We start from the raw sequence: 24,505 nt of genomic DNA on the forward strand, positions 1-24,505 counted from the left end.
AATGGCATCTTGAATGGAGTTGGGTTTCATTCATTTTGAAAAGCGGCAAATATTTAGAAGATATTTAGAAGAACTTTGACAAAGTGCTATGCTTTAATCTTTTATCAGACTTTGCAAGTGAAATGTTATCAGTTTGATTTGTTTCCACATATCGTTGGAACAGTCAATAATCCAGCATGCTACTACTAATAAATTAAGTAGTGAGGAAAATATTGTTGGAGTCAGAAGTTGAAAGTAGTACTTTGTTCTTTATTTATCTGGATTACTGTAGAACAGTTAATTGAATACCTGTAGCTACTATTACTTTTCTTAATCATATACTGCCACCATTTCCTTGTCATAAGATAAACTACTTCAAAGGACATATTATGATTTGGAAATGGAGGAAAGTAAGGATATAGATTTAGAAATTATATATATACGTGTGTGTGTGTGTGTGTGTGTGTATATATATATATATATATATTTTTTTTTTTTTTTTTTTTTTTTAGATGGAGTCTCACTCTTGCCCAGGCTGGAGGGCAGTGGCGTGATCTTGGCTCACTGCAACCTCTGCCTTCTGGGTTCAAGCAGTTCTCCCTGTCTCAGCCTCCTGAATAGCTGTGATTACAGGTGTCTGCCACCACGCCCAGCTAATTGTTATGTTTTTAGTAGAGGTGGCGTTTTGCCCTGTTGGCCAGGCTGGTCTCAAACTCCTGACCTTAGGTGATCTGCCCTCCTCGGCCTCCCAAAGTGCTGGGATTACAGGCGTGAGTGACCGCACCCGGCCTAGAAATTACATTCTTAAATTTTAGTAACATTACAAAACCATGGAACTTAAATCCTTTTGGAAAACCTCTGTAGAACCCTGTAAACCAGGTTTGATACAACACAGTTTTTTTGTTTGTTTTTTGTTTTTTTTGAGATGGAGTTTCGCTCTTGTTGCCCAGGCTGGAGTGTAGTGATGCAATGTCGGCTCATTGCAACCTCCACCTCCCCGGATCAAGCAATTCTCCTGCCTCAGCCTCCTGAGTAGCTAGGATTACAGGCATGCGTCACCATGCCCTGTAACACAGTTTTTAACAAAATTATCTTAAATCCCTTTTGTTTATGATTCTGAGGTTGTTAAACTTATGGAAGATTTGTAGTTTGATTTAAAAGGACTATCAGCTAAGAGTCAGAAATTCAGCTGAATTTTGTTTTATTGACATTGATTACAACTTTTGAAAAAAGTGATTCCTTGTCTATAATGTCATGTATGTGTTGTATTCTTAAAGTTCATGAACTGGCCGGGTGTGGTGGCTCACGCCTGTGATCCCAGCACTTTGGGAGGCCGAAGCAGGCTGATCACCTGAGGTCAGGAGTTCGAGACCAACCTGGCCAACATGGTGAAACCCCGTCTCTACTAAAAGTACAAAAATTAGCCAGGCATGGTGGTGGGTGCCTGCCGTCCCAACTACTTGGGAGGCTGAGGCAGGAGAATCACTTGAACCCCGGAGGCGGAGATTGCAGTGAGCTGAGATCGTGCCACTGCACTCCAGCCTGGGTGACAAGAACAAGATTCTGTCTCAAAAAAAAAAAAAAAAAGTTCAGGAATTGAGGACTTCTGATTAAGCATTGGTGATTGGAGCTCACAAGAAACTACCTCAAATTTTTCATAAGGCCTTCAAAACTGTCTGAAATTGTCTGTCTTCAGTAAGATATAAGGACTGAGAATACTGGATAAGAAGTTAATTGGTTTCTCAGTTTTAAGAATCAGCCCTTCTCTGTACTCTGCAATTTGTTTTCTTTGAACAGTTTACGTCAGCTATCGGAATATAAATATTTCTTTCATTGTTAATGTTAGCTGTGACCTTTACTCATTTTTTAATCTGTGCTATGGTATAGGGGTACATTTAGTCTGAATCAGCAGTTTACAGATGGAGTACAAGGGTATTGGATTTAAGGGGCTAGTAAGTTCTGCTTTTCTGGAAGCTTTTATAATTTGATGTTGGAGATATGAAAAAAAACAGTTGTGAAAATCATAATTGCCAATGTGTATTCTTCTTTTTGTTTTTAAAACTGGAAACTCATTTTGTTTTTAGTTTCACCATTCTTTAGGTGAGAAAGGATGTCTGCAGTCTTTGAAGGATCATTATAATGGATCATAACAGTGAATGATGGGGCCAATAGTAATTGAATATCCCAACAATCTGCCATTACTGGCTTTGAACACATATGTTTTTAAAGTATAAGTAAATAGAGGAGGTCAAATTAACTGTGGGAAAAAAAAAACTACTACCGAAAACCAAAAAAGATTTAGTATTTACTTAATGCTGTCAATTAACTAGCTTTAAAGGACTAAGTGTTAATATGAGAAATGTCTATATGAAAATCAAAACATAAATGACATGACTTAAATGTAGGGCAAACCTCAATGGGGAAGGAAACATGAAACAAATTTGTGTATTTATTAACTATATATATATATATATAATACTGTGTTTCTACATTAATGAAAAGTTTTCTGCATCTCTGCAACTTCAATATGTAACTTATGAAACAATTTGCATAAGGATAAACTTAACTTATGGTTGAGTAGTACTTAACCCAGGGGCTACCCATATGGATCTTAGAGTTCCACCTGTAAATAACAATATGTATACTCAAAGAGGTAACCAATAAATTGGCTAGATAATCAGACAGTAAGTATAGACCTTTCTTCATATTAATAAAGACCTTTTTTGGGGAAACAACAAGTGGGCTTGTTGTTTTCTTGGCAAAATTAAAGAATGGATTTTAAAAGAATATATTGGGATAAAAGTTTACATATAAAAAATTAAATAATTCTGTAAGTGTTCAGTTTTAAAAGATTTTACCTACAAAGAAATAAGAGTCTGGTCTCAAACTTTTTCTTAGTATTACTTAAGATCCTGAAATAATGAAACAACATCTTCAGAAGTTTGCAGGAAAGTTGTAGTGACCCAAGTATTTTATCTTTTTGTAACAATAGGGAGATACTATGAGAAAATACAGTCTCAGAAAATGTACTTTCCATTTACTTATTCTGAATAGATTACTTGTGATATGTTCCAGAGCATGATGGGAGAGAGTAAAAATTTAGAACTCGGAATTAGGGAAGTTGTAGAAAATAGGCTTTGAAACTTGTTAAAGTTATTGAAATAAGTCAAAAAACTAAATTTTACAAAAGTAAATGTTAGGCTCTTTGAAAAACAATTTCCATTTTGAAGAGATTAGTGATTTGCTTTATTTCTCTATATTTATTAATAAAACATGGAACGGGAGAATGATGGCGGAGGAATTGTGAAATTTCTTTTATAAAAAGCAAGAAAAAATTTTTAATCATTCTTTCTATAGATACTTATACCATATATTCATTTTTTCGAGAAACTTTTTTTTACTGTCTGATAAAATGAGAGATTATATGTGGTTATTGGAAAAAAAGAAACAAACCAGCCAGAGTCAACATAGCAAAAGGAAGAATGGATAAAGGAAGCAGTAGCAAAAACAGAAAATACAGAATACAATGACAAGTAGAAACATTCAAAACCATTCTGACTATAAAACTCATAAATTTAAGTTGTCTTGTTCAAAGGCAGATTTGCAGGATTTAAGTCCAATAATTTTCTGTTCATAAAAGACATCTCATATTTTGAAAATAAATGCCTACAAATTTAAAATACTTACAGTAATCCTCCCTTAAGTAGTTTTACTTTCTGTGGTTTCAGTTACCTGCAATCCACCTCAGTCTGAAAACATTAAATGGAAAATTCTAGAAATAAACAATTCATAGTTTTTAAATTGCACACCATTCTGAATAGCAGGATGAAATCATGCACGTCCCTCTTCGTCCCTCTCAGGACAAAAATTCTTTTGTCCAGCATATCTATGTTGCATATACCACCAGCCAATTAGTCACTTAGTAGCTGGTGTTGGTTATGTGATCAACTGTCATAGTATCACAGTGCTTGTTTCAGGTAACCCTTATGTTATTTAATAGTGGCCCAAGAGTGCAAGAGTACTGTTGCTGACAATTTGGATTCACCAGAGAGAAGCTGTAAAGTGCTTCCCTTAAGGGAAAAGACGAAAGTTCTCGACTTTAGGAAAGAAAAAATCTCTTATGCAGAGGTTGCTAAAATCTGTGGTAAGAATGAATTATCTGTGACGTTGTGAAGAAGGAAAAAAAATTCATGCTAGTTTTGCTGCTGCACCTCAAACTGCAAGTTATAGCCACAGTGCATGATAAGTGCTTAAGATGGAAAAGACAGCAGGGCACAGTGGGCTTATGCCTATAATCCCAGTACTTTGGGAAGCTGAGGTGGGAGGATCTCTTGAACCCAGGAGCTTGAGACCAGCCTGGGCAACAATATAGTGAGGCCCTATCTACCAAAAAAATTACAAAAACAAACAAACAGCTAGCTGGACATGGTGGTGCTTGCCTGTAGTCCCAGTTACTCAGGAGGCTGAGAGGTGGGAGAGTCGCTTGAGTCCAGGAGTTGAAGGCTGCGATGAGCTGTGATTGCACCAGCCTAGCCTGGATGACTGAGCAAGATCTAAAAAAAAATTGATGGAAAAGCTATTAAGTTTGTAGGTGGGAGACATGAACCCAGAAACGTGTTCTGATTGATGGCAGTCAGGTTCAGTACTATCTGAGGTTTCGGTCTTCCACTGGTGGTCTTGGAGTTTATCACCTGAGTGTAAGGGGAGACTATTGTATTTAGTGAATTGAACCTTTTATCATTATGAAAAGACCCTGTTTATATCCTAGTAGCTTTTTGCTTTGAACTATTTTGTCTAATATTAATATTATAACATCAGCTTTCTTCTAGTTAATATTTACAAGAAATACCTTTTTCAATTATTTCACTTTCAACCTTTCTCTTTCCTTGTATTCTATATTAATTGCAAACAACATATAATGGGATTTATCTTTTTCATTTTCTAGGGCACTTTTTGTGTTTAAGTGGAACATTTAATCCATTTATATTTAATGTAATGGCCGATTTATTTGTGATTATGTTCATAATTTCATATTTTGTATTTTCTATGTCCGCTCTTCATTTGCTCTCCTATACTCTTTTGTTTCATGTTCTGATCTCTACCAGTGTTTCAGGTTTATTCTTCAAGAGGACATTCACTTTTGCCAGGCTCTTAGGGCATTACCAATCTAGGACTAACTTTTGTTTCTTTAATGGAAAGTTTCAAACATAAAAGTATAGTAAGCACACACCTATCACCTAGCCTCGGTTATCAAAGTTTTTTCTTCCTATTTCACCTGTTGTTCCCCCCAGCTGTTTTTTCAGTATGTATCTCCAACAGATAAGGACTTCTGTTTTTAACATATTTGTAAAATCATTATTGTACTTAAATAAATGTTTAAAATAATTCCTTGATATCAAATAATCCAGTTAGTGTACACAGTCCCTCAGTCATCTCATAAGTGTGTTCTTAATTATTTGTTTGAATCAATATTCACCCCAAAATTCATAGCTTGCATTTGGTTAATATGTCTCTTACATTTTCCAAAATTTAAAATTGATGGTTTAATCTAAAGGATTGATTAAATTCCAGTTGTTTTTGAGACGAATCCTCAAGTGATGCTATGTTCTTCCTATTGCATTGCATCAGAGGACAGGTAATTTCTGGTTTTCTCTTTTTTGTGGTATGATTGATTCAGGTGTTATATCAACCTAATGGACCCATTAAACAGTTCCCTATCACTTAATTGATGGTACCCATTGATGATCTTTACCCAGAGTCATTATTTCACTAGAGGTTATAAAATGGAGATATCCAGGGCTGGGCACGGTGGCTAACACTTGTAATCCCAGCACTTTGAGAGGCTGAAGCGGGAAGATCACCTGAGGTCAGGAGTTCAAGACCAGCCTGGCCAACATGGTGAAACCCCATCTCTACTAAAAATACAAAAAATTAGCTGGGCATGGTGGTGAGCACCTGTAATCCCAGCTACTCAGGAGTCTGAAGCAGGAGAATTGCTTGAACCTGGGAGGCAGAGGTTGCAGTGAGCTGAGATTGCACCATTGCACTCCAGCCTGGGCAATAAGAGCTTTTTTGTACATATAAAAAATTAAATAATTCTGTAAGTATTCAGTTTGAAAAGATTTTACCTACAAAGAAATGAGAGTCTGGTCTCAAACTTTTTCTTAGTATTACTTAAGATCCTGAAATAATGAAACAACATTTTCAGAAGTTTGCAGGAAAGCTGTCTCAAAAAAAAATGGAGATATCCAAATTCTGTTATTCCTTGTGCATTTATTAGCTGGAATTCTGTGAAGAATTTTGCCTCATTAACTATTTGGTTATTCTGACATATAGTTTACACAGAAAAGACATAATAAATGTTTTATTATTTCTCCTTAGTTACTTGTATTCAGAATATTTTGTTGTTGCCGTAGCATATTACACATATGATCACTTTTTATTTTGTGCCAATATGAACTCATGGATTTTCAACATATTTGCTGATAATATTGTGTCACTATCAGCTGGGTGCTGTGGCTCACGTCTGTTATCCCAGCACTTTGGGAGGTCAAGGCAGGTGGATCACCTGAGGTCAGGAGTTTGAGACCAGCCTGGCCAACATTGTGAAAACCCGTCTCTACTAAAAATACAAAAATTAGCCGGTGGCACGCACCTATAATCCCAGCTACTCAGGAGGCTGAGATGGAAGAATCGCTTGAGACTCAGAGGTGGAGGTTGCTGTAAGCTGAGATTGCGCCACTGCACTGCAGTCTGGGCAACAGAGTGAAACCCTGTCTCAAAAAAGAAAAAAAAACATTGTGTCACTATCCTTTCTGATGCTTAGAGGGAGCCCTTCAGGTTGGTTTCTGTGAATTTCCCACAAGACAGTCTAAGCAGTGTTTGATAGTTTTCTTGTTTTCTATTATGATTAGGTGTTGCAGACTCTTGTACATTCTTTGATCCAGACCTGGAGTCAGCCAAGGAGCCCTGGTTCCTTTTATTAGGAAATAGTACTTAGAAATCATAATGTATATACTAAAGGTACACATTTTGGGGTCATTTCTTCTAAGTCCTTTCAGTTAACAGCATTAGCAATTTTTTTTTTTTTTTGAGATGGAGTCTCACTCTGTCGCCCAGGCCAGAGTGCACTAGCGCTGTCTCAGCTCACTGCAACCTCTGCCTCCTGGGTTCAAGCGATTCTCCTGCCTCAGCCTCCCAAGTAGCTGGGATTACAGGCGCCCACAACCACGCCTGGCTAATTTTTGTATTTTTAGTAGAGATGGGGTGTCACCATGTTGGCCAGGCTGGTCTCGTACTCCTGACCTCGTGATCCACCTGCCTTGGCCTCCCAAAGTGCTGGGATTACAGGCATGAGTCACCATGCTCCACCACAAATACATTTTTATAAGAAAAATGCATCATTAATGTATACTGATATTTTCAATTCCAGTTTAAGTTTACAAGGATTTTACTTTTTTAATTTTATGTTTGTGTCTCTTTTTACTTATAGCGAAAATCTTGGTTCCTAGTAATGTAGATCATTACTTACTTTATGTATGTGTGTGGACATTTCTATATAGAATAGTTTCAAAATAATACTAACAACATTACCACCAAGACCATAAATATTTAAAATTTCTTCATGGTTTTTTTTTTTTTTTGCCGAGATATATCCCATGAGGAATAGGCAGTCAAAATACTGTGTTTTAAAGATCACTTGAAGTATTTCTCTGTGGAATTGCAATCAAGTAGATATACATTAAATTAATTTGTTTTAGGGTTGTTTAGGGATTGACATTTTCTTTGTTTTGTAATTATATAAAAAATTTACATGGGTCCAAAACCAAAACTCTGTAAAGTCCACTATATTGAGATAGATCTTGTTTTGATCCCTGTCCCTTCTCTCTCCTCATCCCATAGGTAACCATTTTATTTTTATTAGTTTTTGGTATATCCTTTTTTTTCTTTTGAAAATAGAGGCAAATAAATATATAGTCATACCCTTCCATCTTACACAAAGGTAGCATAGGATACATACACTCTGTACCCTACTTTTGTTGTTTAAAAGTATATCTTAGAGGTAACTCCTCTAAGTGCGAGTGATTAACATTCGGGTGGTAACACCTGAATCCATCATATCACACAAAAAAAGAGCCAGACATTATATGTCCTTTGATACAATGCTATAGGAAGTACATAATCAAACCTTTAGATTAAACCACCAAATTTAAATTTACAAAAATCTAAGAGATATTTCACATTCCCTGTTACAACTGCATTTTACACCATTGTATAGTTGTACCATAGTTTATTCAACCAGCCCCTATTGGACATTTTGTTTTTATCTTATATTTTCCCATTGCGGTTAATACTACAATATTGCAGTTGCTATTGCAATTAATACTACAATCTGCATATATCATCTAATATTTTTGCCAGATTATCTTTGGGATATCTTCTGAAAAGTGGGATGTTAAGGCAAAGGGTAAATGACACTTGTTTTTGCTCTTTTTTTGCCAAATTACATTCCATATGGGGTTGTGCCATTTTTTGATCTCACTAGTGCTGTGGTAGGATTCCTGTTTGCCCACATGCTTGCCATCATATTACACCCATGTGCCATTTAACTACATTTTGGTCAGTGACAGACCGCAAATATGACAGTAGTCCAATAAGATTATAATGGAGCTGGAAAATTCCCATCACCTCGTGATGGTAGTAGCTTTGGTAACCTCCTAGTGCAATACATTACTTTTTCTATGTTTAGATACACAGATACCTATTATTGTGTTATAATTGCCTGCAGTATGCAGTACAGTACAATATGGTGCAGATCTGTAACTTAGCAGCAATGAGCTATGTGGTATAGTCTACGTGTGTAGTATAACCAGCAGGTTTGTGTGAGTACACTACATTGTTCGCACAGTGGCGAAATCAATCTAAGGATGCCTTTCTCAGAATGTATTCCTGTTGTTGAATGAAGAGTGACTATATTTTGTTAGATTGTTGGATTTCTGTCAGTCTGATAGTTGAGAATGGATATATTTTTGTAGTGAAAATTTATAGTTTTTAAAATTATAAGTGAAATTGAACTCTTTTTGCATATTTAGAGTCATTTGCATTTCTTTTTCTGTAAACTGTTTAATCATACCTTTTTTTTCATCTTTCTATTGGTTGATTGGTCTTTTTCATCTCAATTTTCTTCTCAATTAAGGTTTGCTGGAATATATCAACAGATGGCCTCAGAACAAAAGCAGCTTAATTGCTTTGCCTAATTCACTATGATTTTGCCTTCCTTTAAATTTTCCTTGGTAATTCCATACTATCTTGTCAGCTCTTCAGTAATTTTACAGATATACTTTTTATACTTTATCTGACATTGTCTTTTAGCAAGAGATTGTTCTGAATAACCTAGCCCACCACAGCTCTTAAAATGGAACTGTTTTCTTTGATTTTTGAATTTTTTTATCGCTTACTTCATATTTTGTTTTTAAAAATAGGTAACTTATCCACATTTTAAATTTTTGGGCTGGGTGCGGTGGCTCACACCTGTAATCCCAGTGCTTTGGGAGGGAGGCAGGCAGATCACTTCAGATCAGGAGTTTGAGACTAGCCTGGCCAATATGGTGAAACTCTGTCTCTGCTAAAAATACAAAAATTAGCTGGGCTTGCTGGCACACGCCTGTAATCCCAGCTACTCCAGGGACTGAGGCATGAGAATTGCTTGAACCTGGGTGGTACAGGTTGCATTGAGCAGAGATCATGCCACTACACTCCAGCCTGGGTGACAGAGTAAGTCTGTGTCTCAAAAAAAAATAAATAAATAAATAACTAGGCATGCCTGTGGGTTCCAGCTACTCGGGAGGCTGAGATGGGAGGATTGCTTAAGCCCAGGAAGTCAAGGCTGCAATGAGCCATGGTTGCACCACTGTACTTCAGCCTGGGTGACAGAATGAGACCTGTCTCAATAAGAAAAAGAATAAAAGAAAAAAATTTATTTATCTAAAAAATTTTATATCTTTATTTAAAGTAGCAATAATTTTAATTAAAAATGTATTTACAGTGGTAGACTGCTTTCATAAATATCAGATGAACTTTATTTAAAATAATGTGTATATTTGCTTTTAGTGTTTTTTCGCTGTATTTCTAACACCTATCACATAGATCTTCAATAAGTGATGAACAAATGGTATTCAGGGAATATAAATTACTATATGACATTCTAGTAGTATACATTAAATGTGGAGATTAAAAATTTTTTTAACAGTTTATTGACATAGCATCTTATTCTACAGAATCAGTGATCACACATTTTATGATAGGCTGTTTTAAAAGTATTTTACTTTTTCTGTTTTTTATCCTTCCATTGATTTCTATTTTAAAATCGTAATTATTACCAGAAAATCTAATTAGGAAGCAAATCTAATGATTCATAGTGTGCATATTCTTTAACTAAAGACATATTGTTTCATCTAATGTTAGGTGAGATACTATCATGGTGCTAATTGTGGGAATACATAAACAAGGGTGGGAATACATAAACAGGGGTGGTAAAACTACAGCCTTTGGACCAAATCTGGCTTGTTGCTGGGCCAAACCCAGCCACGCCCATTTACTTACTTTGTTTATGGCTACTTTTGCTCAGCAGCAGGAATGAGTAGTCACAACAGAGACTATGGCCCGCAGAGTAAAAATGTATTTACTGTCAAGCCCTTTAAGAAAGCTGTTGACCGTTCGTATGGAATATTTAGATATGGTTTCTGCCGAGACCAGCTCGGTCAGGGAAACCCTAACCCAGTGGTGCTAGAGGAATTAAAGACACACACACAAAAGTGTAGAGGTGCGGAGTGGGAAATCAGGGATCTCACAGCCTTCAGAGCTGAGAGCCCTGAACAAAGATTTACCCACCTATTTATTAACAGCAAGCCAGTCATTAGCATTGTTTCTGTAGATACTAGATTAACTAAAAGTATCCCTTATGGGAAACAAAGGGATGGGCCAAAACAAAGGAATGGGTTTGGCTAGTTATCTGCAGCAGGAGCATGTCCTTAAGGCACAGATTGTTCATGCTATTTTTTGTGGTTTAAGAACGCTTTTAAGCGGTTTTCCACCCTGGGTGGGCCAGGTGTTCCTTGCCCTCATTCCGGTAAACCCACAACCTTCCAGCATGGACGTAACAGCCATCATGAACATGTCACAGTGCTGCAGAGATTTTGTTTATGGCCAGTTTTGGGGCCAGTTTAATGGCCAGATTTGGGGGGGGGGGCTGTTCCCAACATATCCCCCTTATTTGATTTGCAAAGCAATAAAAGCAAAGGCAGTTTTGTCATGGTGAGCTACTTCTTGCAGGAGTCAGGATCTGCATCTGCAGACTATACAAAGACAAAGAACACAGATTAAAAGCACAATCATCATTGAAATTACAGAGCTTCCAACTGTTTTTATCCATTTTAATGGGTTACTAGCTGCTAATCTGTCTGCAGCTCCTTCAAGCACTCCAGTTCCTGGCATTAAGGTCAGGTGTACCTGGGACGCTTTAAATATTTGTTCTTTTAATTTTGCAATATCCAAAGACAAGTTTGTGGAGTGTCCTTCTAGATGCTTTTTTATTCTTTCCCAAATTTTGATCTTATTAAGAGCCATTAATAGTTTCCACAAATCCTTATGTTTAGCTTCTACAACAGGCCATATCATTTGAGGTTGAGGTGCCACTATACCACCGTGATTCCAGATAGTAGGAACTCTTGCTGTACTTCTTATCATTTCTACCATCTGACCGTTTTGTTCAGACCATCTGAACATAGTGTGACCGTGGCACGCAGACTGAGAGGTGCAATTCAAGCTAAACATCCCCTTAGGGGATCAATCAATAATGATTCCATAGGAATCATTGTGCAGCACCTCTGCCTGTTCTGCAATGCAATCTTTCTAAACAAGTAAGTTCATTTTTTTCTGGCCAGGTTCAATTTTGTTTACAAAAAGATTTTTGAGGGTGGAATGCCTTGATTATGGGAGCATTTTTATTGTAAATACTGAGATCAGAAAGCATGTGTAACTGCGTCATAGAGTGATTACATTGAGGCATTATTATCGGCCAAGATTGATAAATATGCCCAATAAGGATAATTGTTCTCTGTGTCAGCCCTTGTTGAAGGAATACTCACGGCAGTGGTGATCACCGCTCTCATAACTACCATTAAGTTACTCATTGTGACAGGTTTTCAAACCTTGCAAATTTTTTTCTAGTCCCATACCAGTGACATACCCATTTCATGCATCATATGTTGACTTTGAGGGCTATATAATTGTTCTGGAATTAGAACTTGTGCTCCGCATTGTTGTAATAAATCTCTCCTCCATAAATTTATAGGTACAGAAGTTATAATTGGTTGAATAGTCCCAGGTTGTCCATCGGGCCCTTCACAATGCGAAATATAACCACTTTGATATACTTCAGGGGCTTTACCAACTCCAACTATGTTAAATTGAGCAGGTTGAATTGGCCACGTGGACAGTCAGTGCTGTAGAGAAACGATTGAAATGTCTACTTCTGTGTCTACCAAACCTTTAAATTTCTTTCCCTGAATAGTTATTTCACAGGTATGACGTTTATCAGTAATTTGATTTACCCAGTAAGCTGCTTTGCCTTGTTTATTTGTGCTTCCAAATCCTCCTGTTTGTTTAATTTCACTTTTTACCATTCCCACATATGGCACAATCAGGAGCTGTGCTGTTCGCTCTCCTGGCTCTGCTTTCCAGGGAACAGAAGTAGATATAACAATTTGAATTTCCCCATTGTAATCTGAATCAATGACTCCTGTATGTATTTGTACCCCTTTTAAATGTAAACAAGACCTGCCTAGAAGTAATCCTGTCGTCCCCGCTGGCAAGGGTCCACAGACTCCTGTTGGGACCTTTTGCAGGGGTTCCCCAGGCAGAAGGCTCACAGCTTTTGTGCAGCATAAATCTACTGCGGCACTACCGGCTGTGGCACAGACATTGTACAGGGGTGAGGGAATGGTCTGAGCTGGAAATGCCCCGGTTTGGAATGGGGCCCAGGACGGGCCCCTCATGGCGTTTCCCGAAATCGGGTTCCCATCGTGACACTGATTAGCCCAGTGTTTTCCTTTTTTACATTTTGGACATATTTCAGACTCAGCAGTTTTCTTTTTTCCCATATCTGGCAGCCTGACTCGCTGATTTTTTCTACATTCTTTTTTAGTATGCCCATGCTTCTCACAGTTAAAACAAGCTCCAGGAAGTGGAGTATTTCCTTTATCCACTCAGTACTGCTATTGCCTGTGCTAGCAGAGTAGCCTTATGCAGATTACCTCCGATACCATCACAGGCCTTGATATAATCGACTAAATGTGCTTTCCCGAATTTAAAAGGAAAAGGCTCAAATGTAGCTATAATATTTCCCTGTTGATCTGCGGGGTGTATTCTAACAGGGAACTGCCAAGCCTCTAAATCACCCTCTCATCTAGCTTGCTGAATTCCTGCCTGAATAAAACTAAGAGCGGTTATTGAAGGCGCTGCTCGAACAGTCACTGAGGCAACTACTTTTCGCCCAGTGTCCTCTGGAAAGGAAAGATCTGGAGGGTCAGGCCACTCTTTTTCTTTAACATAATAATGAGGGGATGCAGAAGGGTAGACATGAACCTCTCCCTCCTTTGCCGCTTTAGCTGGCAAACAAACCTGCTCTGTAACCTCTTCTGTTACTTCGTTGTACTCTCCTTCCTCCTCATCATTAGTGTGAAAATGTTCCAAGGTGGAACGAACCAGAGCCCACACTTGTGCCACTGTTACCCTGATGCTTCTGAGCTCCCCTTCTTACTCACCACGGGGTTGGCTTTAAGAGTACTCGAGTGTCCTCCAGCTTAGTTCCACGTTCTCCAACTGTCGCTCCGGTGACCCTTCGACCTGGATTCGAGCCCCCGTGATGGACGCCACTTGCCAAGACCAGCTCAGTGCTAACCCAGTGGTGCTAGAGGAATTAAAGGCACACACACAGAAATATAGAGGTGTGGAGTGGGAAATCAGGGGTCTCACAACCTTCAGAGCTGAGAGCCCCGAACAAAGATTTACCCGCGTATTTATTAACAGCAAGCCAGTCATTAGCATTGTTTCTATGGATATTAGATTAACTAAAAGTATCCCTTATGGGAAACAAAGGGATGGGCCGAAATAAAGGGATGGGTTGGGCTAGTTATCTGCAGCAGGAGCATGTCCTTAAGGCACAGATTGCTCATGCTATTGTTTGTGGTTTAAGAACGCCTTTAAGCAGTTTTCCGCCCTGGGTGGGCCAGGTGTTTCTTGCCCTCATTCTGGTAAACCCACAACCTTCCAGCGTGGGTGTTATGGCCATCACATGTCACATTGCTGCAGAGATTTTGTTAATGGCCAGTTTTGGAGCCAGTTTAATGGCCAGATTTTGGGAGGCCTGTTCCCAACAGGTTTCTTCCCTCAAAATGGTTAATATAGAATGGGCTTTCCCTGATACATTCTAACGGAGAGGTGGCTTTCTTTTCATATTTAAAAAATTTTTTTGACAATTTAAAAGTTGTATATATGGAGTACAATGTAATGTTTGGATGTATGTATTAAATCAAGCTAATTAACGTATTTATCACCTCACCTACTTTTTATTTTGTGGTGAGAACATTTTAAATCTATTCTTTTAGGAATTTTGAGATATGCAGTACATTATTATTAACTGTGGTCGCCATGCAGTGCAATAGATCACTAAAACTTACTACTCCTGTCCAACTGCAACTTTGTACTCTTTGACTAACATCTCCTCTTTTCCCAATCCCCAACTCCCAACCTCTGGTAAACACCATTCTACTCTCTGCTTCTATGAGTTCAAGATTTTTAGATTCTACATGTAAGTGCCATTATACATTATTTGTCTTTCTGTGCCTGGCTTATTTCACTTCGCGTAATGCCCTCTAGGTTCATTCATGTTGTTGCAAATGACAGAATTTTCTTATTTTTTAAGGCTATGTGTAGTATTCTGTTGTAAAGATATATACTAGATTTACTATTCATTATCTAGTCATCCATTGATAAACACTAAGGTTGCTTCCATTATCTTAGCTATTGTGAATAATGCTGCAGTGAACATGGGAGGGCGGATATCTTTCTAATATACTGATTTCAGTTCTTTAAATATATACCCAGTAGTGGAATTGCTGGATCATATGGTAACTCTATTTTTAGTTTTTTGAGGAACCTCTATAATGTTTTCCATAATGGCTGTGCTAATTTACATTCTCACCAATAGTGTGCAGTGGTTCCTTTTTCTCCACATCCTCACCGACACTATCTTTTCTGTTTTCTTTTTGATAATAGCCATTCTAACGGATGTGGGTGATTCTTATGGTATTGATTTGCATTTCCCTGATAAATGGAGATGTTGAGCATTTTTTACATATCTGTTAGCCATTCGTATGTCTTCTTTTGAGAAATGTTTATTCATGCACTTTGCCCATTTTTAAATTTGGTTATTTGTTTTCTTGAAGTTGAGTTGTTTGAATTCCTTGTGTATTTTGGATATTAGTTCCTTATCAGATGTATGGTTTGCAAATATTTAAACTTTTTTCCCCCCAATCTGTGGGTTGTTTCTTCACTCTGTTAATTGTTTCTTTTGCTCTTCAGAAGCTTTTTAATTTGGCATAATCTTATTTGTCTATGTTTGCTTTTGTTGCCTATATTTTTGGGGTTATATCCAAGAAATCATAGCTCAGAACAATGTGATGGAGCTTTCCTCTTGTGTTTTCTTCTAGTAGTTTTACAGTTTCAGGTCTTATATATAAATCTTTAATCCATTTGAGTTGATTTTGTATGTGGTATGAGATAAGGATCTAATTTCAGTCTTCTGCCTGAGGATATCCAGTTTTCCCCCCACCATTTATTGAAGAAACTGTCCTTTCTTCATTGTGTGTTCTTGGCACCTTTGTCAAAAACCAACTGACCATAAATGGGTGGGTTTATTTCTGGAATTCTGTCCTGTTGCATTGGTTGCTGTGTTTGTTTTTATGCCAGTACCATGCTGTTTTGATTACAATTGCTTGGAAATATATTATTTTGAACTCAGGGAGTGTGACCCTTTTAGTTGTTGTTTTTTTTTTTTTTTTTTTTTTGAGTCAGAGTCTCACTCTGTCTCTCAGGCTGTTAGTGCAGTGGTGTGATCTCAGCTCACTGCAAACTCTGCCTCCTGGATTTAAGCAATTCTCATGCCTCAGCCTCCCTAGTAGCTGGGACCACAGACACATGCCACCACGCCTGGCTAATTTTTTGTCTTTTTAGTAGAGATGGGGTTTCACCATGTTGGCCAGGCAGGTCTTGAACTCCTGACCTCAAGTGATCCTCCTGCCTTGGCCTCCCAAAGTGTTAGAATTACAGCCATGAGCCACCATGTCTGGCCACTTTCTTCTTTTTGCTCAAGATTGCCTCGACTATTCAGAGTATTTTGTGGTCCCATACAAATTTTAGTACTGTATTTTCTATTTCTGTGAAAAATGATGCCAGATAAATGCAGACTTTTGTTTAAATGTCTCCAAATTTTGGCAAACACATATTGAACACTTAACTGTGTGTAAACCAAGGATTGTGAATGTACGCTATGAATAAGACATGGTCTCTATGCAGAGGAAGTTTAAATTGAAGCATGTACCACTGTTTAGTATTAATTTGCTTTTATATCGTATACCTGTATATTTTAAAATAGCAGTAGTTTGCTTGATCTTTAGTCAAAACCCTCGACATGTGAAGTTGAAGAGTTCCTAGAAAACTTTGCTTTCCCCTGGTTTCAAGGTTCCCACTGATTCCAATTCGATCTTTTTTCACAGTTTTCTCATGTTTTCAAGCAGTCCTCATCTTAATCTTAACAAGTCATCTAACTTTATGGAGTTTTCTCATGCCCCTTGAAAGCCATATTGTGACTTTTAATGTTCCAAATTTGACTGACCTTTCATTTACTCTTTGCAATCTGATGATATATCCTTTCCAAGATGACACCTTCCTAGAGTAACAGTAATTAATATATTTATATTTTTAATCTTTGCCTTATTTGCAAATTTAATATCTGAAACCACTCTCTAGGATATTATTGAAGAAAAACAAACATTAAATATTCACCTCCTCAGTATATATCTAAACTTATCCCTAATTTATAATGTTGATTGAACTTTTGGTAATATTGTGTGTATAGGTGTATGTATCCTCCATTAGATACGCAAATTTGCAGTGTGATGATGTTATAAGACAGTCATATTATAGTTTTTACCTCATAATCATCTTTTTCTTAAAGTTATTACTAATATTTGGTGGATTTTTAAATATATGTATGCTATTTCAAAAATCTTTTAGAATAAATAAGTAAAAGTACATAAACAAATAGCTCTGACCTTGAAAAAAAGAACAATTCTTTAAACCAACTGATATCTTCATTTTGTCATTTATAGAATCCAGTTTTTAAAAACTATTTATAATCTTATATTTTCTCAAAATTACATTATAAGTAATTATCTTTTTATTTTATAAAAGCAAAAATGAACCAAATGAAACAATGAAGTTCTTAGATGCTTTTCTATTTCCACAGGTTGCTATCACATACAAAGTAAGAAATATTATATGTATTGTATCTGTTCCTTTCATTTATCTTTATATATACTGGGTTTCTCTTTTGGTTTTATGCCATGTTTATATTTGATATGTAAGCCTGATTTTTTTTTTCCAACAATAGTAAATGTTATGGGAGACTGATATAATTAGGCCAACTTTATTATTTTAATATGGATACAAATGTGGAAGTCGGGGCATTGCATATTTTTAAATATGTTTTGAAATAACTTCCTTGTTTATTTTGCTTTAGTTTTTACCAGATTCGTGCTTCTATGAAAATTCCATCAAGAATTCCCCACAGAGTAGAAGCTAGTTTGTTGCATGCAACAGGTAAGCCAAAGAATACATTCAAATTTAAAAAGTAATCTGAATGGTCAATAACTTTTAATAAATTTTTTTCATTACAGATATAAGATACCAAATAACATCATTATGATAACCATTGTAAGAAATATATTTGGGGCCTCAGTGAAACAGATTTGATTACAGATACTTTGTCTCCTTCTTAGATTTCTTACAATGAGCACATCAAAGAATGTATATTAAAGTTTCGTGAAAACAAACGTAGGATTGGTATCCATTATATCATATAAGATGCAATCTAAAAAGATACGCAGTAAATGGGAACATATAATTTGACTTATGATTATAAAGGTGTTTTATGATAAAGTTTTATGGTATGCATTTTGAGGACATTTTTTAAACCAATTTTTTTTTTTCTGGATTAGGTTCTCTATTTATGAAACAGAGCCAAAAGGCAATGTAGGAAGGTATGAAATAGACATGTTACAGCAGCTTTGTTAGTTACTCATATTCTAAGGAGAGACACCAGCATTAAAGGGGTTAAGTTAAAACTGGTGGCCCTGACATAATTAGTGGTCATTTTTCAGCTTTCCCAATGCAATATATGCTGTTTCATTACATATAGTTAGAAAATGAACCAGTTAATGAAACATTCTAAAGAGTTATTATGTAAGCCTAATATGAATTACTAGTTTTTAAAGCACCATAAAAATAATAAAATACACCTAACACTAGAGCTATGCTGAGCATAATTCAGTCCATTTTGAAATTTTAAAAAACTTGTTGGGTATTTGAAGTGTTTAGGATTATCTTTTTATCATGCTATGGATACTAAAATGTTGGTTAATGTTAAATTTTTTATTTTTATTTTTTATTATTATACTTTAAGTTCTAGGATACATGTGCACAACATGCAGGTTTGTTTGCATATGTATACATGTGCCATGTTCGTTTGCTGCACCCATTAATTCATCATTTACATTAGGTGTTTCTCCTAATGCTATTCCTCCCCCATCCCCCCACCCCACAACAGGCCCCAGTGTGTGATGTTCCCCACCCTGTGTCCAAGTGTTCTCATTGTTCAGTTCCCACCTATGAGTGAGAACATGCGGTGTTTGGTTTTCTGTCCTTGCAATAGTTTGCTGAGAATGATGGTTTCCAGCTTCATCCATGTCCCTACAAAGGACATTAACTCATCCATTTTTATGGCTGCATAGTATTCCATGGTGTATATGTGCCACATTTTCTTAATCCAGTCTATCATTGATGTTCATTTGGGTTGGTTCCAAGTCTTTGCTGTTGTGAATAGTGCCGCAATAAACATACGTGTGCATGTGTCTTTAGTAGCATGATTTATAATCCTTTGGGTATATACCCAGTAATGAGATCGCTGGGTCAAACGATATTTCTAGTTCTAGATCCTTGAGGAATCACCACAGTGTCCTCCATAATGGTTGAACTAATTTACACTCCCACCAACAGTGTAAAAAGTGTTCCTGTTTCTCCACATCCTCTCTAGCACCTGTTGTTCCCTGACTTTTTAATGATCACCATTCTAACTGGTGTGACTCATTGTGGTTTTGATTTGCATTTTTCTGATGACCAGTGATGATGAGCATTTTTTCATGTGTCTGTTGACTGCATAAATGTCTTCTTTTGAAAAGTGTCTGTTCATATCCTTTGCCCACTTTTTGATGGGGTTGTTTGATTTTTTTCTTGTAAATTTGTTTAAGTTCTTTGTAGATTCTGGATATTAGCCCTTTGTCAGATGGGTAGATTGCAAGAATATTCTCCCATTCTGTAGGTTGCCTGTTCACTCTGATGGCAGTTTCTTTTGCTGTGCAGAAGCTCTTTAGTTTAGTTAGATCCCATTTGTCAATTTTGGCTTTTGTTGCCATTGCTTTTGGTGTTTTAGTCATGAAGTCCTTGCCCATGCCCATGTCCTGAATGGTATTGCCTAGGTTTTCTTCTAGGATTTGTATGGTTTTAGATATAACATTTAAGTCTTTAATCCATCTTGAATTAATTTTCATATAAGGTGTAAGGAAGGGGTCCAGTTTCAGCTTTCTACATATGGCTAGCCAGTTTTCCCAGCACCATTTATTAAATAGGGAATCCTTTCCCCATTTGTTGTTTTTGTCAGGTTTGTCAGAGATCAGATGGTTGTAGATGTGTAGTGTTACTTCTGAGGCCTCTGTTCAGTTCCATTGGTCTATCTCTCTCTTTTGGTACCAGTGCCATGCTGTTTTGGTACCAGTACCATGCTGTTTTGGTTACTGTAGCCTTGTAGTATAGTTTGAAGACAGGTAGCATGACATCTCCAGCTTTGTTCTTTTTGCTCAGGATTGTCTTGGCAATGCAGACTCTTTTTGGGTTCCATATGAATTTTAAAGTAGTTTTTTCCAATTCTGTGAAGAAAGTCATTGTTAGCTTGATGGGGATGGCATTGAATCTATAAATTACCTTGGGCAGTATGGCCATTTTCACAATATTGATTCTTCCTGTCCACGAGCATGGAATGTTTTCCATTTGTTTGTGTCCTCTTTTATTTAGTTGAGCAGTGGTTTGTAGTTCTCCTTGAAGAGGTCCTCCACATCCCTTGAAAGTTGGATTCATAGGTATTTTATTCTCTTTGAAGCAATTGTGAATGGGAGTTCACTCATGATTTGGCTCTCTGTCTGTTATTGGTGTATAGGAATGCTTGTGATTTTTGCACATTGATTTCGTATCCTGAGACTAATGTTAAATTTTAATGAATTATACATAGTGTAGAGTTTATCTTCCTGAAGACTATTAAAATGCTCACAGAGGTCTGTTGCTTATGACAAATACACACACACACACACACACACACACACGTATATATACATGTGTATGTGTGTGTATATGTATATATATTTTGTATATTCATTCATCTTAAAATGAAAAAGAATTTATTCTTCGCTTGGCATACATGTCAATGTATATATTATTGCCATAATAGATTATCTTTTGTAAGTCTGCTTTCACGAAACATAGAGGTAATAAAACAAGGTGACATGACATGACAGATTTGGTGTACTCTTTTGAACATCCTTGAATCTAGTAGACTAGATTTCTAGCTCAGTTTTTTCTCCTGAAGTTGCCAGTTGAGAAAATCTTCAGATTTTAGTTTGTGAGATATCAGATTTTAGTTTGTGAGATATCTTTCAAGATGGCAAGATACTTGACATATATTCCACAAGGTTAAATAGTCTAACCACTTTTAAGTAATACATTTTAAAGATATGTTTGTTCCTTATTATTAAAGTTTCGAGAGAAATAATGTCAAACCTATGAATATTAATTCATTTTTTTTGAAGCGGAGTCTTGCCCTATCGCCAGGCTGGAGTGCAGTGGTGCGATCTTGGCTCACTGCAACCTCCGCCTGCCGGGTTCAAGCAATTCTCTTGTCTCAGCCTCCCAAGTAGCTGGGACTACAGGCGTGCACCACCACACCCAGCTAATTTTTGTATTTTTAGTAGAGATGGGGTTTCACCATGTTGGCCAGGATGGTCACGATCTCTTGACCTTGTGGTCCACCCGCCTCGGCCGCGCCCAACCTGAATATTAATTCTTGACCACTAAAGTTGTCCTTGTATAATTCTCAGCAAATGATTGATTCAAATACCCAAAAGGAAGTATGCTAGAAGAAAACATTTGCTGATTTCTTAATTTCAGTTACTATATAGTCTTACTTGTATCAAACCCAACTATCTCCTTGTTATGTCAGGCATGATTTCTCCATTCTTTCATTATTCCTTTTCTGAAACAATAGATTTAGAAGTTCTTTACATTTACAAATGAAACATTTTAAATCATTGAGTTAATCATTAATCATTTAGCATTTCTCTGTATCATACAGAGAATTGTTTCTACTTTGTTTTTCGCAGATTCCAAATAATTACCTCAGAGGACTGGAAATTTTAACTGGGCTTGGTTATTACAAATCAATTCCAAGAAAGATTTTGAATGTCAGAATTATTCTTTGGGAATAATGACTAGTGGACAAAAGTATCATTTGAAAATAAAATCTTATTGGTTAGATTTTTAGGTTGGTGTAAAGGATATAACTAAGTGTCACAATATTTAATTTGGTTGATGTGTTTCATTAAAGACTATTTTCTTCATAATGTTAACTTACTCCTCAAGTGACTTCCTCTTTTAGTAGTAAGTTACCTTGCCCTAACTTTATGGAAATATTTCTCTACCTCTGCTTATTGACTTGTGAGCTCAGGATAAGGAAGGGCATCAGAAATAAATTGTGAAAAGATTTAACAGTAACCCCTGATTACTCTTCCTGGTCCAGTGGCCCTTGAGTGACTGTGCTTGCTGCTACTTGTATTACAGTTCAGTCAGGAGCACCCTTTTCAGGCATGGTAGTGGCATTATCTTGGTTAACAATAGTTTAGAATTATGACTCTGGGCAGGAACCTCAGAATCTATTCATTGCAGTGATCTAAAGTCAGGTGTGTCATTCAGCAACTTCTGGACCTTTAAGAACACTTTTTATCCTGATAACTCAGAGTGGATGCTGTGTTTTAAAGAACACAGATGTACTTTATGGCAACAAGGAAATGTCCTTTCTGTGTTTTCATAGCATGTCACATCTTACAGATGTTTTTCCAAGGCTTTTTGAGTGTTTTGTCTTTAGTAATTTATGAGCTAAATACATGACTGATACATTTTCTGTCAGTGACTATTTACTGCAGCAACTGAGCTTTCAAATCTAGTGAGTGTTCATTAATTATTATATTTGATAGTGACAGGGTGGTGCTACAGACTCAGTCAAGATTCTTTCCGTACGTAGTTTCAGGGCACGAAATCATTCAGCCTTTATTAGGTTACACCTAATCTGTGCATTAACAATGTGAATATTGTGATATTTGTATTTAGCCTCATCTTATACAAGAAACGTCTTCCATCTGACATTTTATTTTCCAAATGAGTATGTTTGTTCAACATTGTCAGTTTTACCTTTACTCACCAGAAAAGTGGACATTTTATAGCTGCTCAGTCCCTTCTTTGTCTTTTGAGAGAAAAAAAATTCTAGGAAAGATAAAAATGAATTTATTTTATGGACAACCCTATTTGAACCAAGTTCCTTGATCACTATTCTTCATCAACTAAATACTGGTTGGAAAGGATTTATCTTCTATAAAAATTAACGGAAGTTATAATTCAATCTCTAGGTCATTGGTATGGCAGAAATATTACATATAATTAATGTTATTTACAAAGTAATGTTATTTTGACATGACAAACTGTGTCAGAAATGCCCAAATAGAGTACCTTCTCTTAGTCTTTTCCTGGGTACTTAATTTTTTTTTCTTAGTTATGTCTAGATTTAATCATTGCTGCCGCCAACTAAGTTTCTAGGTTCTGATACGATCAGTTGCATATAATAGACTATGAAATGTAGTGATCTGATAGTTTACTAGTATATTTAAAGGAAATATCTTTTAAAAATAAATAGTTTGTGGCAGACACCAGTCTATAAAAGGGAAGCCTGAGTTTGAAAATGATAGGCTTCCATATTATATAATATGTGAAAATCTCACATATGTGAAAATATTATCTCTGTGTATTTTTTAATAGCATTATACCAGAAGTTTTTAGAAGATTATATACTTTTAGTTAAATGATAGCAGCCAAAATAGCAAGCACAAGAACCAAATTTTGGACAGAAGAAGAAAGAAATACATAAAATCTCTTTCACCCTTTTTTCTCATTCTCTTTCAAAATAGCAAATTTTACCTGTCATGTCTGAAATGTGCTAACAAATATGACTTCTCAAGATCTTTCATATTTCAAATATTATATCAATGTATTTTATTTTTAATTCTCTAATTTATGATAACTTGTTTTTCTTGTTTGTGGTTTGCAAAGGTATGTGCAAAGCCTTTCCAATAAAGTGGCTCTGAACAAATTGTGAGACATGCTGTTTTTCTCCTGCCTGACACTATTCCCAACATGATTACCTTGTATGTATAGGTTGTTTTCCATAGCTTTTGAATGTTGTTTCATCCTCTGGGCACCTGTGGTAAGGTAAATCTGGTAAAGTATCAAGTATTTCCTGCCAGTTTACCCCAGAATAGCCTCTATCTTATTAAATGTTAAATTAATATGAATATCATAGAGGATAGTGATTGATGGGATGTGGTGACTTATGACATGCGTCTCACAAGTGTTAGTTTGAAACAAAATAATGTTCTTCTGTCTAGATGCATTTCCTCCCCAGCAATCTGAAAAAACAAGGCAAAGAAGGCTGCCAACTTATTACAATCTTTGAGATATTGTTTCTGCCTTCTATATCCTTCTCTCAAAATTTCATTTTTCAGTAGTACTAACGAGTTCTTACAGTGTGTATCTTTTCACTATTAGTAAATTATTAAGGAAAGTTATCCTTTTCTGCCTCAAGAAATTGCTCCCATGTATTTAACTGACTTTTAATAAATACATATATTGATTCCTAGTCTTATCCTTGAACATAAATAGCTTTATATAGGATGATTTTCTTTTATCTTTTGTGTTAATTTTTTACCTCTGTTCCTTAAAAATTCATTTTTTCTTTTAAGGGCTTGGATTTTTCTCT

At 36.3% G+C, this 24,505-nt stretch overlaps 1 protein-coding gene across 25 annotated transcripts in view; it reads left to right on the forward strand.

The window, feature by feature from the left end:
- Window positions 1-24,505, forward strand: part of FAM135A (family with sequence similarity 135 member A) — a 147,633-nt gene that overhangs the window by 21,060 nt on the left and 102,068 nt on the right. For all 25 annotated transcript variants that reach the window (XM_034962313.3, XM_003809545.5, XM_014345404.4 and 22 more), the window contains one exon: window positions 17,840-17,919. In XM_034962313.3, the coding sequence (XP_034818204.1) occupies window positions 17,840-17,919 (80 nt within the window). Of the gene's footprint in view, window positions 1-17,839; window positions 17,920-24,505 lie in introns of those variants that run through there.

Source organism: Pan paniscus, chromosome 5 (assembly GCF_029289425.2).
Source record: "Pan paniscus chromosome 5, NHGRI_mPanPan1-v2.0_pri, whole genome shotgun sequence".
In the NCBI taxonomy this organism is placed as follows: domain Eukaryota; kingdom Metazoa; phylum Chordata; class Mammalia; order Primates; family Hominidae; genus Pan; species Pan paniscus.